Below are 16191 nucleotides of genomic sequence, written 5' to 3' on the forward strand. Positions count from 1 at the left end.
ATGGCGATATAATCCCAAGCCAGGAAGGTGAGTGGCTTGGAGGGGAACTTCCAGGTGATGGTGTTCCCATCTATCTGCTGCCCTTGTCCTTCTAGATGGTAGTGGTCATGGGTTTGGAAGGTGCTGTCTAAGGAATCTTGGTGAATTCCTGCAGTGAAACTTGTAGATGGTGCACATTGCTGCTACTGTGCATCGGTGGTGGAGGCAGTGAATATTTGTGGATGCCAGTCAAGCAGACTGCTTTGTCCTGCACGATGTCAAGCTTCTTGAGGTTGTGGGTGCTGCACTCATCCAGGCAAGTGGGGAATATTCCATTGCACTCCTGACTTGTGCCTTGTAGATGGTGGACAGGATTTGGGGAGTCAGGAAGTGAGATACTCGTCGCAGCATTCCTAGACTCTGACCTGCTCTTGCAACCACAGTATTTATATGGCTAGTCCAGTTGAGTTTCTGCTCAATGGTAACCCACAGGATGTTGATAGTGGGGGATTCAATGATGATAATGCCAATAAACGTCAAGGGGCAACGGTTAGATTCTCAAATGTTGGAGATGGTCATTGCCCTGCACGTGTGTGGCACGAATGTTACTTGCCAATTGTCAGCCCAAGCCTGGATATTGTCCAGATCTTGCTGCACTGCGACATGGACTATTTCAGTATCTGAGGAGTCACAAATGGTGCTGAACATTGTGCAATCATCAGCAAACGTCCCCACTTCTGACCTTATGATGGAAGGAAGGTCATTGATGAAGCAGCTGAAGATGGTTGGGCCAAGGACACTACCCTGAGGAACTCCTGTAGTGATGTCCTGGACAAGATAACTGACCTCCAACAACCACAACCATCTACCTTTGTGCTAGGTATGACTCCAACCAGTGGAGAGTTTTCCCCCGATTCCCATTAACTCCAGTTTTGCTAGGGCTCCTTGATGCCACACTCAGTCAAATGCATTCTTGATGTCAAAGGCAGTCACTCTCCCCTCACCTCGGGAGTTCAGCTCTTTTGTCCATGTTTGAACCAAGGCTGTAATGAGGTCAGGAGCTGAGTGGCCCTGGTGGAACCCAAACTGGACGTCACTGTGCAGGTTATTGCTAAGCAAGTGCTGCTTGATAGCACTGTTGATGACCCCTTCCATTACTTTACTAATGATGGAGAGTAGACTGATGAGCAATAATTGGCCAGGTTGGATTTGTCCTGCTTTTTGTGTACAGGACATAGCTGTGCAATTTTCCACTTAGCCGGGTAGATGCCAGTGTTGTAGCTGTACTGGAACAGCTTGGCTAGGGGCACAGCAAATTCTGGAGCACAAGTCTTCAGTACTATTGCCAGAATGTTGCCAGGGCCCATAGCCTTTGCACTATCCAGTGTCTTCAGCCGTTTCTTGATATCATGTGGAGTGAATCAAATTGGCTGAAGACTGGCATCTGTGATGCTGTGGCCCTCCAGAAGAGGCCGAGATGGGTCATCCACTCAATACTTCTGGCTGAAGACTGTAGCAAATGCTTCAGCCTTATCTTTTGCACTGCTGTGCTGGGCTCCCCCATCATTTAGGATGGGGATATTTGTGAAGCCTCCTCCTCCAGTGAGTTGTTTAATTTTCCACCACCATTCACAACTGGATGTGGCAGGACTGCAGAGCTTAGATCTGACCCATTGGTTAGGGATCACTTAGCTCTGTCTATCACTTGCTGCATATGCTGGTTGGCACGCAAGTAGTCCTGTGTTATAGCTTCACTAAGTTGACACCTCGTTTTTAGGTATGCCTTGTGCTGCTCCTGGCATGCCCTCCTGCACTCTTCATTGAACCAGGGTTAATCCCCTGACTTACTTCCAGACTCAAATATCCCACCTTCCACCCTCCAACCTTCCACCCTCCAACCTTCCACCCTCCATAAACTTGTGCACACCACAAACGCTGTTGCCCATATCTTAACTCACCCATCACCCCTGATCTTGATGTCCTATATTGCCTCCTGGCCTGGCATCACCTTTACTTTAAAATATTGGTTCTTGTTTTCAAATTGCTCCATGCTCTTGTCCCTCCCTATCTCTGTAACCTCCTTCAGCGCTATTACTTCCCATGATATCTGTGCTCCTCCAATTCTCACCTTTTTTGCACATCCCTGATTTTAATCATTGTTAGCCATGCTATAGGCTGCCGAGACCCTAAGCTCTGGCATTCCCTCCCTAAACTTCTCACCATTTTCTGGACATCACTGCAGGAGTTCCTCAGGATAGTGTCCTAGGCCCAACTATCTTCAGCTGCCTCATCAATTACCTTCCTTCCATCATAAGGTCAGAAGTGGGGATGTCCGCTACTGATTGCACAATGTTGCACACCATTCATGACTCCTCAGATACTGAAGCGGTCCATGTCCAAATGCAGCAAGACCTGGACAATATCCAGCCTTGGGCTATCGAGTGGCAAGTAACATTTATGCCACACAAGTGCTAGGCGATGACCATCTTCAACAGGAGAGAATCTAACCGCCCCCCTTGACATTCAATGGCATTCCCATCACTGAATCCACCCCCCCAACCCCACTATCAGCATCGTGAGGATTACCATTGATCAGAAACTAAGCTATATAAACACTGTGGCTAAAAGAGCAGGTCAGAGGCTAGGAATCCTGCAGCAAGTAACTCACCTCTTGACTCCCCAAAGCCTGTCTACCATCTAAAAGGCACAAGTCAGGAGTATGATGAAATACTCTCCGCTTGCCTGGGTGACTGAAGCTCCAACAACACTCAACCATACTTGACACCATCCAGGACAAAGCAGCCTGCTTGATTGTACCCCATCCACAAACATTCACTTCCTCCACCACCAATGCATAGTAGCAGCAGTGTGTACCATCTACAAGATGCACTGCAGGAATTCATAAAGCTCCTTAGACAGCACCCTCTCAACCCACGACCCTATCATCTGGAAGGACAAGGGCAGCAATTTCATGGGAACACCACAACCTGGGAGTTCTTCTCCAAGCCACACACCACCCTGACTTGGAAATATATCACCGTTCCTTCACTGCCGCTAGTTCAAAATCCTGGAACTCCCTCCCTATCAGCACTGTGGGTGTTCCTACACCACATGGACTGCAGCGGTTAAAGAAGGCACCCCACCACTACCTTCTCAAGGTCAATTAGGGATGGGCAATAAATCCTGGCCTATCCAGCAATGCCCAGATCCCATGAGTGAATAAAAATATATATACATTTCTCTCTGCACCTTCAAAACATTCCTTAAAACATATCTCTTCAACCAAACTTTTGGTCATCTGTCCTAATATCTTCTTCGGTAGCTCAGCATCAACTTTTGTCCAATAACACTCCCACACCTTGGGATATTTTACCATGTTTACTATATAGATACAAGTTGTTGTTTTTTGTTATGTATAACTAAATCCTCTCTTGTGTCATTCTACTCGGGAAATCTCAATCAAATGCTTTCCAGATCACTGATATTCTTCATTTAATGGGGTACTCATAACTGAACAGAATTCTCAAACAGACTAGCAGTCTGTTCAACATAAGCCCTCTGGCAAAATTTCAGTAGCAAACAACAGAAGGACTATTGCTGATGATTTGTACACATTCAAAATCATCTTGTTTTTGTATTAATTATCCCTTTTCTAAAATACAGAATCCCATTCACTTATTTTGGCTTTTGATACCTTGGGGCCAAGTCCCTAATCTTGGGAAAAATGTGGTCAGAATCTTGTTGTGTACTTTACTGCACAGACAGAGTGGATCACAGACCTCACTAAATTTGGCAAAGTCATTTTGCTTAAATAGTTTAAAAGTGCCCTTTGTACGGTTTCCTTAAGAGCAGGGAATGGTGTGGCAGCAAGTAAGTGGGAATGAGGAATGCTCAAGCACTTAAACGTCTGCCAATAAACGGGTGCTGTTTTATTTTCATTGAGCCAGAACAGTATGTTCTGGCATATTCATACGAAGATGATGTCTGGAGTAAATGATAAAATTGTTTCCTTCAATAAAACGGTCTTGATGTGTTGTTGAAGGAGGTACAACAGGTCTTAGGCATGGCTAAGTAGATATGCATGGGTCAGGAAATACAGCTCCTGGTCTGATTTCAAGTGAGTACCAGATGCCTAAAGTGCTTTGATCCCACTGCATGAGCTCCTCTTCCTCCTCGAAATCAGTAACAGCCTTTGGCAGGCCAAATTTTGATCTGGTTGCAGTGGAGTTTGGCAGCTGGTGACAACAACATTGCTTTGCCTAGTAGTCCTCTACTAAGCCCTCTTGAAAAATTTCAGTAGCAAACAACAGAAAGAACTATTGCAGAATCAATAATGTGGCATGGTAAACCAAAAAAAAGAAGCAGCAAAAAACAAATTTCCAACAGGGGCCCAGCAGGAAAATGTACAGTCGAGGCATATGCATTTCAGCACTGTCTCTGTTCTAGATATTATCTATTGGTCAAATTCCAGTAGATAGCATATTTCATATAGGGAATTGACTCCTGCACACTGCTACAAATCAATTCTAAATGGTTAAGCTCTGGTGCAAATCTACCTGAATGACAAAGTGTGAATAGCTCTTAACTCTTCAAAACTAGCTTGTTGATAAAACTACTCATACTCCAGTTGCAAACTTGGATGAGTACAAGGGACATACTCATGCTGGGAATAGATAATTGGATCTAAATTAAATTTAAAGATGTGGGCACAATTAAAGAAGGTGCCAGAATAGTGTCATCAAATTCTGAGTGCTTTTGGAAAAGTTCAAATGCTGGCTCAACTCATTACAGATGTTGCCAGAGCTGAAAGACAGACAAAAGCAAAGAGAGGGGGAAAAAATGGTGCAGTACCTGACTCTGTTTGATAACTTATGAAGAAGAATGGTACTGCACAAAGTGGTTGCCAGAATCATAATCTCCTATGCCAATCCATGGCACCATCCCCAGAAGCTGCATTATAGCTTGCGCACAATGAAATGGGTCCAAGTTTCATTCTGCAGAAGACTGGTAGCAGATGATACTTATGATCCATTTAGACCCTCTGTGTGCCAGCATTGCCAGTGATATCCAACAATGTGCCCCCACCGTGGAAGAACACGTGGATCCAGAATTCGGCTCCTCAGTAATCTGAAGTCTCACTAAGCCTGATGGATGTTATCCTCAATTCTGAGGGGCTGCTGCCAATGATATCCCACAATGAATTAAAAAAAGACTGGTCAGTCTGCACAAGAGTCCTCACAGTTAATGTACCAGAACCTGCAGACATTGTTGGTGACTTCTTAGCAGGTGTAGTAGCCATATTAGGATATGTTAGCTATTGATCACCCTGTCGTTGCAATGCAACTCAGCCGGCATTAGGATTAGGCATTCACATATGTCAGTAATACAGTCAAATCTCATGACCTAGTTCCTTTTACCATTGCCTTAGGGTGCCCATTCAATTGATTTCTCACCTTGACAGTAATGGATGCCAAGGAGTTAATTTTCTCCTTCATCATGAGATAATCTGATAGAGCAATTGTTAACCCATTATAGAACCCGATTATCATTCTATTTGTAATGAAATTTCGGTGAGTTCTATTATTGCTGCCAGATAACCACCATGGCAAAAATATTTTAAAATTTATGGAAATGAACATTCTTTTTTTTTTCCCCAACAGGATAATTGAATCTCTAGATGGAGTTCGTTTGTTATGGTCTTTACTCAAAAAGCCAAATCCAGATATTCAAGCAAGTGCAGCTTGGGCTCTCTGTCCTTGTATTGAAAATGCCAAGGTAAGTTTATTGCTGGCTTTAAATTCTTTAAGGGCAGGAAATTTTCCATAAAATGTCTACTTGTTACACTGAGAGTTAATAGCTCTATACAGCAAAACAAACATAGTAGAGGAAAATACACTAAGATTTCTTATTGGATTAATGGAGAAAAAATTCAACTTCAGCTGAGACATAAAACTGGAAGTAGTGAAATGATCACATTAGACAGCCAAAGTTGAAAGTTTCACCCAATGTGTTGCAAATCCAAGTTCATGGTAGATATAGATGGCACAATTATACATTGATATGCAATATTGTTCTGTTAGTAATTAATAATTTTTGAAGTAAAGCAGACACTGAGCTTTAATATGTTTTAAAGCTAATTTAACTGATAACTTCTGCTGGGAATATATCAGTATTTATAAAACTTATGAACTCGGCAACTCACACAGTTGAGTTCACTTTTAATGACACCATGTATGCCCAAATAGATGGTGTTACCATGGGATCCTCCTTAGGCCCAGCTCTCACAAACATCTTTGTTGGGTTCCATGAGAAACATGTCTTCAACAGAATGACCCTAACTTCCTACCCCTCGTATGTTTCTGATATGTGGATGATACATTCGCTATATTTAAATCTGCAGCTGCATGTAATAATTTCCTTACATGTCTTAATAGGCCCCATCCTGCGCTCAAATTCACCTTTGAAATGGAGCAGTCAAATGAACTCCCCCTCCTTGATGTACTAGTTGAGAAATCTGCCAGGGGTTTCTCTACCACGGTGTACCGCAAGCTGGTCAATGTACATTTTGGAATTCTCACTGTTTCACACACTTTAAGATTGGTCTTATTGGCAACCTTGTAAATAGGGCCCAATCCATTTGCTCACCATGCAACCTTGATGTTGAAATAGGGCACTTCAAAGGCATCATGCGGGATAATGGCTACCCTGATCAAATCATTTTGTGCTATATATTACGCAAACTAATGAACAGGCCGAAGGCCATCATTTTTGGCCCTGAAAAGTGCCCAATCTACCTCAGATTACCCTGGAAGGGCAAGGTATTGCAAACATTTGAGCAAAAGGTGAAGCTAGCTGCTTCACACTGCTATTATGCAGTAGCAACACGATGTCACTTGCCACTAACAGGATGCTACTGTCAAGTCAAAAAGATGTTCAGCCAATCACACAAATAAGTAATGTGGTATATGAATTTCAGTGCCAGTGTGATGCTAGGTATGTAGGCCATGCTTCCCAAAGACTGACGAATTGTATCAAACAGCATGTCTCAGCCGCTGTTCGCAACGGACAAGGTACAGACCGTACCCAACCAACCTGTGCTGGCAACACTCAAAGCACAGTGTTCAATATTAGATGCGATTCTGCAATTGGACAACATTTGCTAAATAATCTTCAGTGTGCTAAGAATTACACTGACAACCAATTTAAGATTGTCAGTTAAGTTCACAATGTGGCACATTTGCATGTACTAGAAGCTACATATATTAATACACAGGGCCCTGTTCTTTGCAGACAGAAGGAACATGTATACACATTGTGCCTGCTTCAGCAAAAAAAAATTAAGTGACAGCCATTCGCTTACTCATTCCTCAGGGTAATGCCTTGACCAATCAGCGTTAGGCTGCCTGGTTTAAATTTCAAACAATGCTTGGCGTTAACCGTCAGTCACCATCGCTGATGCATTCTCCATGGCAATGGCTCTACCAATCAGAGCCCACTTGCCAACCAATCAGCACTCCCTTCACTTACTTATACTTACAGTATAAATTGTTGTTTTCCCCCTTATATTGGTATTCTTGTAAGTGTCCTGATGAGTGCAAGACAAAAAGCTTCAACGTGTCTCTTTTTTCAGCAATATTCAAGTACTGTACTACCAACTGACCATAACCAATAAACACATACAATGCTAAATAAATGACAAGGAAGGAAAATACTCACTGTCAAAGACATAAGAACATAAGAAATAGGAGCAGGAGTAGATCATTCATCCTCTCAAGCCTGTTCAACCATTCAGTAAGATCATGGCTGATCTTCTATCTCCGCTACACTTTCCTGCACTATCTCCATACGCCTTGGTTCCTTTAGTATCCAAAAATCTGTCAATCTCTGACTTGAATATACTTAACAACTGAGCATTTTCAGCAATTTGAGGTAGAGAATTCCAAAGCTTCACAACCTTTTGAGTGAATAAATTTCTTCTTTCTAAATGGCCAGCCTCTTATTCTGAGACTGTGACACTTAGATTAAAATTTCTCACTAGGGTAAACATGCTCCCAAGCAAGGAGCCTCAGCCCTTGCAATTGTTAAACAGCTTCGAGGTTCTTGCAGTTTGTGTGGATGAGAGCAGGGACTGCAGGTAGGAAGCACAAACTAACCACGGTACCATAGTGCATGGGGCCATTCAAGTGGGAGGAGCAAAAAGGAATATAATTTTAGTAGGGGACAGTATAGTTAAGGGGATAGACATTGTTCTCTGTAACCGAGAGTGAGTCCTGAAGGATGTGGTGCCTGTCTGGTGCCAGAATTAAGGACATCTCCTCAGAGCAAGAGAGGAGCTTGGAGTGGCAGGGGAAGGATCCAGTGGTGCACTGTAAGACTTAGGGTTCAGGAGTCAGATTACCCAAAATAGGTGGTCAAGAATTCATTAGTGATTTTAAGGTAGTTTATTTAGAAGCAACAGTTTATAAATGATACATAATCTCAATAGGCAGAAAAGATATATGACTCATAACAGGTGAGAACAATTTACTGGCTCCGATTCAGAACAGTGGATGGGGGAAACTTGACATCAAGGCAGCATTTGACTGAGTGTGGCATCAAGGAGCCCTAGCAAAACTGGACTCAATGGGAATAATGGGAAAAATCTCCGCTGTTTGAATTCATACCTAGCACAAAGGAAGATGGTTGTGGTTGTTGCAGGTCAATCATCTCAGTTAGAGGACATCACTGCAGGTGTTCCTCAGGGGCCGAGGCCCAACCATCTTCAGCTGATTCATCAATGACCTTCCTTCCATCATAAGGCCAGAAGTGGGGATCTTGTTTGCTGATGATTGCACAATGTTCAGTGCCATCCACGACTCCTCAGATACTGAAGCAGTCCATGTCTGAATGCAGCAAGACCTGGACAATATCCAGGCTTGGGCTGACAAGTGGCAAGTAACATTCGTGTCACACAAGTGTCAGGCAATGACCATCTCCAACAAGAGAGAATCTAACCATCGCCCCTTGACATTCAATGGCATTACCATCACTGAATCCTCCACTAACAACATGGGAGTTACCATTGACCAGAAGCTGAACTGAACTAGCCATATAAATACTGTGGCTACAAGAGCAGGTCAGAGGCTCGGGATCGTGCAATGAGTAACTCACCTCCTGACTCCCCAAAGTCTGTCCACCATCTACAAGGCACAAGTCAGGAGTGATGGAATATTCTCCACTTGCCAGAATGAGTACAGCACCAAGAACACTCAAGAAGCTTGACACCATCCAGAACAAAGCAGCCCACTTGATTGGCACCCCATCCGCAAACATACACTCCCCCCAGCACTGATAATAGTGCCAGCAGTGTGTACTATCTACAAGATGCAGGAATTCAACAAGCCTCCTTTGACAGCACCTTCCAAACCCACAACCACTATCATCTAGAAGGACAAGAGCAGCAGACACCTGGTAACACCACCACCTGGAAGTTTCCCTGCAAGCCACTCACCATCCTTACTTGGAAATATATCACTGTTCTTTCACTTTCGCTGGGTCAAAATCCTGGAGCTCCCTCCCTAACAGCACTGTGGGTGTACCTACACCACATGAACTGCAGCGGTTCAAGAAGGTTGTTCACCATCACCTTCTCAAGGGCAATTAGGGATGGGCAATAAATGCTGGCCTAGCCAGCAACAACCACAATCAATGAAAAAAATTAATGCTAGATAAAGGATCAATGAATCATCTGCTAAGTTTGAAGAAGAAAAAAAAAAATTATTTTCTCCTAAGAAGTAACAAGATCCTCAAAAGGGCTCAATTTAATAAACATGTCCAGCAGCCAGAAGAACATGTCGACTCATTCATTAATGATTTGTACTGGATGTCTGAAGGCTGCGAATATGCAGACCTAAAATTTGAACTTATCAGGGATAGAATAATTGTAGGAGTAGCAGACGATGCACTCTCAGACATGTTGCAAGCACAGGAAGATCTAACCTTTGAGAAGGCTGTCCAGATTGTTAGGCAGTCTGAACTCCATGTGCAGCACAGGTCCATTTTAAGAGAAGAAAGTAAACCTTGGTACAAAGGAAACCCTACAGTCCAGTTAGTTAAACAGCTCAGAAACAGGGATACTCCAGGCCAAGGGAAGCAATACCCCAACTGACCAGTAAAGCGTCTATGTCAGCACTGTGGAGCAAAGTGCCCTCACAACTGAGATCAGTGTCCTGCAATTTCAGCCCAATGCTTTCAGTGTAAAAGAATTGGACACTTCGGCAGTCTGTGCAAGGCCTAAACAACTAAATGCACAGAAGACTCAAGGATGATTCATGAGGTCTAGACTGCACACCAAGAGGACAAACAGCCATTCTTCTTGGGTGAGGTCAAAGATCCTGGATTTTTGTTTTGGAATGCGGACATTTCAGTTAACGGCCATCTCACAAACAATAAACTGGGCACAGGACCCAGAGTTGTGGTCCTGTCGGACAGAGAACCATGGCTGGTGACCCAGTGAATGATGCCACCCATGACACACCTATACGGAGCAAGGAGGCATAAAGCTCCCAGTGAAAGGCACCTTGCAGGTGACACTAGGGTACAAGAATAAAAGAATCTCAGAGACCCTGTTTGTGGTCCACAACCAGGAGTGTCCACTATTAAGCTGCCAAACCTGCGTTGAACTTAACCTTTGACAAAAAATTGACAAAGTCAACCAACAAGGGCCTGGCTCCAAGTATAAAAGTGAGTCCCCAACTGGTGCACTATGCTTCCAGAGAGTTGTCGGATGCAGAAACGAGATATGCCGTCATAGAAATAGAAGCCCATGCAGTCACGTGGGCATGCGTGAAGCTTGCAGACTATATCATCGACCTCTGGTGTACTTATCAAATAATTTACTTGACTAATCTTCTTAATTACCTTGTATGGGCCACTGAACCATGCTCTCAGAGGTTCTCCTGTAATGGCAATGATACTAACACTTCATCCCCTGGTTGTAATATTCAGGTCACAGCTTGCTTATCTGCCCATTCTTTCATCTTTGTTTGTGAAACTTTTAAGATGTTCATGAGCCAGTTTGCAAGCTCCCATGAGCCGTTCCTGGAACACAGACACATAATCTAACATAGAGCATTCATCCTCTCCTAAAAACTTTTCTTTGATTAATTTCAGAGGACCTCTTATCTCATGTCTGTAAATTAATTCAAAAGGGCCAAAACCAGTAGATTCATTTGGTGAATCTCGGGTAGCAAATAAAAGAAAATCCAGTCCTTTGTCCCAATCATGGGGAAATTCATGACAATATGCTTTAATCATTGCTTTGAGAGTTTGATGGCACCGCTCTAAAGCACCCTGTGTTTGTGGATGATATGCTGTGGACTTTAACTGTTTTATACCCAAACTACTCATTAGGTTCTGAAAAATTTTAAACAAAAAATTGGAACCTTGATCCAATTGGATCTCTACCGGTAATCCATATTGAGTAAAAAATTGGGTTAACTTCTCTACCACTACTTTAGACGTAATGGTTTGTGGGGATGACAGTTAAAGAGTTTAGATTTGTGGACCAGCTCATAATCGTTAGCCATCACTGCTGACTGTCTAGCTGTTTTAACCTTCTGGTCTTCAACATGGGTTCTAACTACTGGAGGAAGTGAATCTTTAAATTCTTCCAAGAGAAATATTTCTCTAAGAGTTTCACACGTTGTCTCTACCTTTAATGCCCGTATCCAGTTATCAAAATGTATTTGCTTTACCCTCTCAAACTCAATAAGATCTTCCTTTAGGCTGTTTCTTTATATTCCTAAATGTCTGCCTGTATGCCTCAGGGATTAACTCATATGCACTAAGCATAACCTTTTTTACTGCATCGTAATCCACAGAAATCTCTTCTGAAAGTGAAGCACAAACCTCATGAGCTCAACCTACCAACCTACTCTGTAAGAGCAATGACCAGATTTCTTTTGGCTTAATTTGCTTAGCTACCTTTTCAAACAAAATAAAGAATGCCTTTACACCCCTTTCCTTAAACTCTAGGAGAGCTTGCACAAACTTAAACATCTCTCCACTAGGCTTTGCATTGGAGGTTTTCTCATCATCAAAACATTCCTCAGCATCTGAGGCATCTTTGTTAAGGTCCAGCCTTTTAAGCCAGTATTCCCTTTCTTGTTCCTTCTCTCTCTCCTCTGCTTCTCTTTCTTTACCCTTCTCCCTTGCCTGAAATTCCAGTTCCAGCTTCCTCGGTTCTCTTTCCTTTTCTGCAATGTCTCTTTCCTTTTCCTCTTCTTTTACCTCCAGCCTTTTCAATTCCCATTCTCTTTCTTTTTCTTTCCCCTCTAATTCAAGTTTATTCATTTGCAAGAAGGCCAAAAATCGGTTTCACGACCTCATGAAACCAGTTTGCAATCGTCTGCTCAGTCTGTCGATGGCTAGCCGCATTTCCCACCATCTGAAATTGGGAACCTCATTGTAATACATCTGCATATCATTATAAGGCCGGAATCATCCCCCTCCGCTGGAGCATCTGTTCACTACACTGATGTGTTTCACAACAGTATATGTAAGACGTGCACTTGGCAGGCTACACTTTGAGGGGATCGTGGAGGTGAATACACAATAATGTTGCGTAGCGCTCGCCCAGGTTGCCTGTTGGACTTCAAGGTTGCCGCATGACAGCCCGCCCGCCAAGGAAACGGCATGTTTCCTGAGAATCCTTAATTAATGAGGCAGGATTGGGACGATTTGGTGTGAGAAGCCGCCATTGCAGCTAGCAGGTAAAATGTTGTTTAATCCAGCCGCTACCGTACTTAATGCAAATCTGGGACAATTCTGCCTATGGTATTTTATATACAAATAATACATAAGCTGCAAAACATGTAGAGAAAAAGGCATACCTGTATGCCTTCAGTTCATTAATAGATGCATGAACACGGCATGGGTTCTACTGGAGCATGCCTGTTGTTTAAGTGCTGGAAATTGCTTGGCTCCCGCACAGTGCCAGCTGACTGTCTCTCAAAATTATTTTTGTGGTGCAAGTCCCAGTGTTACCAGATTTATTAAATGTAGTTTCACAGCTTACCATGCTGGGATTTAAATTTATAATTGCTGGTTCACTAGTGTAGAATCATAAACACTTTACTACCGTACCCTCAAAATATAAAATTGTAATTTTTTGAGTCTAGATATGCTTAGGCCTCAAATGCTGCAAACAAATGACGTGAGATTTGGTGTTATATTTTCAAACACCACACAAATCCCTTCACGTAATTTATAGCCTTTAACTAACTCTCTTCCAGGTACCTGTCACTCACTGTGTATCTCTTCAATCTACACATTGCATAGAAAATCCATTAACTCTCATTTTATTGGCTCACTAAAATGTTGTTAAAGAATATAAATTATACTGTAAAATGCTTTATATAACAAAAATGATGTACAAAATGTTTCTTCTTAAAATATAGATTTCGCAATTACCCATGAAGTCATTTAAAATTGTTCAGATTAAGAGGCTTTTTCTGTTAATTAACTAAAATGTATAGTGGCAGATAGTGTGAAATAAAAACAAACTGTTCATCGAAAAAGGTACCAGGTTGAAAAAGGTAACTGTACTTGGTTAATTCTCAAAAAACCCTTGAAGTTCATCTGCTTTTTGTGTTTAGAAATCAGAGTCTGAGGCAAATAAAAAAGACAAAATTCAACTTTAAAATACGCACCTATGAGGGTAGGAAGAACCTATGTCAATTTTGGAGCAATGTATATTCAGGGTTCATATTATGTTCATTCATTAAGCTTTAATAACAATATATAGAACCCAATCAGGGGGATTGACACCGTTCTCTGCAGCAAAGAGCGAAAGTCCAATGGCTGCGTTTCCTGCCCGATGCCAGGGTTTGGGACATTTGCTCAGGGCTGGAGAGGAACTTACAGTGGGAGGGGGAGGATCCAGTTGTCATAGTACATGTAGGTACTAATGTCATAGGCAGGACAAGGAAACAGGTTCTGCATAGTCAGTATGAAGAGTTAGGTACCAAATTAAAAAGCATGCGAATAGGATTAGGAAAATGAATGCATGGCTCATAGACTGGTGTGGGAGAAGTGGGTTCCAGTTTGTGGGGCACTGGCATCAAAACTGGGTAAAGTGAGACTATACCATTGGGATGATCTGCCACTGAACCATGCTGGGACCAGTGTTCTAGTGAGCCGCAGTAGAGGGGGTTTTAAATTAAACAAGTGGTGTGAGGGATCAAGTTGGGTAGATGTAGCAAATCAAGGGGTAGAGTCAAGGCAGGAGAGCAAAATAGTAATATGGGAAATGAGTCAGAGAATGGCAGGAATGGACAGAGAGAAAAAACCTAAGAATACACCAACAGTCAAGACTAGATGTTACAAAGATAACAAAAACTAAAGGCTCTGTATCTTAAGGCACGTAGCATTCATAACAAAGTAAATTCATTAATAGCACACATTGAAGAAAATAAATATGATCTGATAGCCATTGCTATCATGGCTGCAGGATGACAAGAATTGGTTCCTTAATATTATGGGGTATAACACATTCAAGAGTAATAGGAAGCTAGGTAAAGGTGGAGGGGTAGCACTGTTAATCAAGGATGGCATTGGTGCAATAGTTAGAATGACCTTGGTTCAGGAGATAAGGATGTAGAATCAGGTTAGGTAGATATGAGGAATAGTAGTGGGAGTGGTCTACAGGCCCCTTAACAGTAACCACAATGTAGGACAAAGTTTACAAGACTTTGTGTTGTGTAATGTGACAGGATTAATTAATGGCCTCAGAATAAAGGCACCCCTAGTAACAGCAACCACAATATGATTGAATTTTATTAGGGAGAAGAGTGGGTCTAAGACTAGGCTGTGGAGGCTCCACTGAGTATATTCAAGAAAGAGATTGATAAATATTTGGACATTAGGGGCATCAAGGGGTATGGAGAAAAAGCGGGAATATGGCATTGAGATAGTGGATCAGCCATGATCATATTGAATGGCGGAGCAGACTCGAAGGGCTGAATGGCCTACTCCTGCTCCTAGTACTGAATTTTTCAGGCGGCGGGCGGACTCGGCAGGAGCTGGCGGTCGCAGAGCCGATCGCCTTCCGTGATCAGCTCTGCGCCACCATTTTACACGGGCGGGCCAATTAAGGCCCACCCAGCGTAAGACGCAAGCCATAATGCTCAGTGCTACCTGTGCGGGCAGGGGGAGGAGAGAGAGTCAGGAGGAGAGTGAGTCTGGGCCAGTGCTCTTTTGCGCATGCGCGCGAAAGAGCGCTTCAATCTCTGAGGCACAGAGCTGCCTCAGGGAGATTGAATCGCTATTGTAATTAATGAATTATAGGATTAAAAACTTGTTTAAACATGTCCTCTCATGTGATTATGTCACATGAGATGGGACATGTTTTTATATTTAGGAAAACTGTTTTATTTATTTAATAAAAGCTTTAGAAAACCTCATCCCACTCGTGGAAGAACTTTCCTAAAAAACGTGAAGGCTATTTGGCCTTATCGCCTGCCCGCCAACCTTAAGGTTGGATGGGCAGCATTAACAATTACATTAATTACTTCCTTAATGGCCTTAATAGGCCGTTTACATATCGACAGGCGTGCAGCCGACTCCAGCGTGCGCCCACCAAACGAAACATCGTGAGACAGCGCAATGACATCGGGACGCACGCCCAACGTCATCGCATGTCGTTTTACTCATCGGCACGTTGGGTCCGCCCCCATATGCCCACTGAAAAATTCAGGCCCTAGTTTCTATATTTCTATGTGGCCTTCGCTGGCTGGGCCAGCATTAATTGCCCATCCCTACTTTCCCTTGAGAAGGTGGTGGTGAGCTGCCTTCTTTAACCACTGCAGTCCATGTGGCGTAGGTATACCCATAGTGCTGTTAGGAAGGGAGTTCCAGGATTTTGACTCTGCGACAGTGAAGGAATGGCGATATATTTCCAAGTCAGGATGGTGAGTGGCTTGGAGGGGAACTTCCAGGTGCTGGTGTTCCCATCTATCTGCTGCCCTTGTCCTTCTATATAGTAGTGATCATGGGTTTGGAAGGTGCTGGCTAAGGAGCCTTGGTGAATTCCTGCTGTGCATCTTATACATGGTACGAGGTGGTGGCATAGTGGTATTGTCACTGACCAATATTCAAGGGACTCAGGATAATGCTCTGGGGACCTGGGTTCGAATCCCACTTCAAAAAGTGAAATTTGAATTCAATAAAAAT

General features: G+C 43.0%; 1 protein-coding gene across 1 annotated transcript in view; it reads left to right on the forward strand.

Annotated features, from left to right (window-relative positions):
* The window catches only part of odad2 (outer dynein arm docking complex subunit 2), a 388707-nt gene that overhangs the window by 298958 nt on the left and 73558 nt on the right, over positions 1-16191 (forward strand). Inside the window, exon 17 of the mRNA XM_078535576.1 lies at positions 5640-5754. Within this exon, the coding sequence (XP_078391702.1) occupies positions 5640-5754 (115 nt within the window). The remainder of the gene's footprint in view (positions 1-5639; positions 5755-16191) is intronic.

This window comes from Cetorhinus maximus, chromosome 3 (assembly GCF_964194155.1).
Source record: "Cetorhinus maximus chromosome 3, sCetMax3.hap1.1, whole genome shotgun sequence".
In the NCBI taxonomy this organism is placed as follows: domain Eukaryota; kingdom Metazoa; phylum Chordata; class Chondrichthyes; order Lamniformes; family Cetorhinidae; genus Cetorhinus; species Cetorhinus maximus.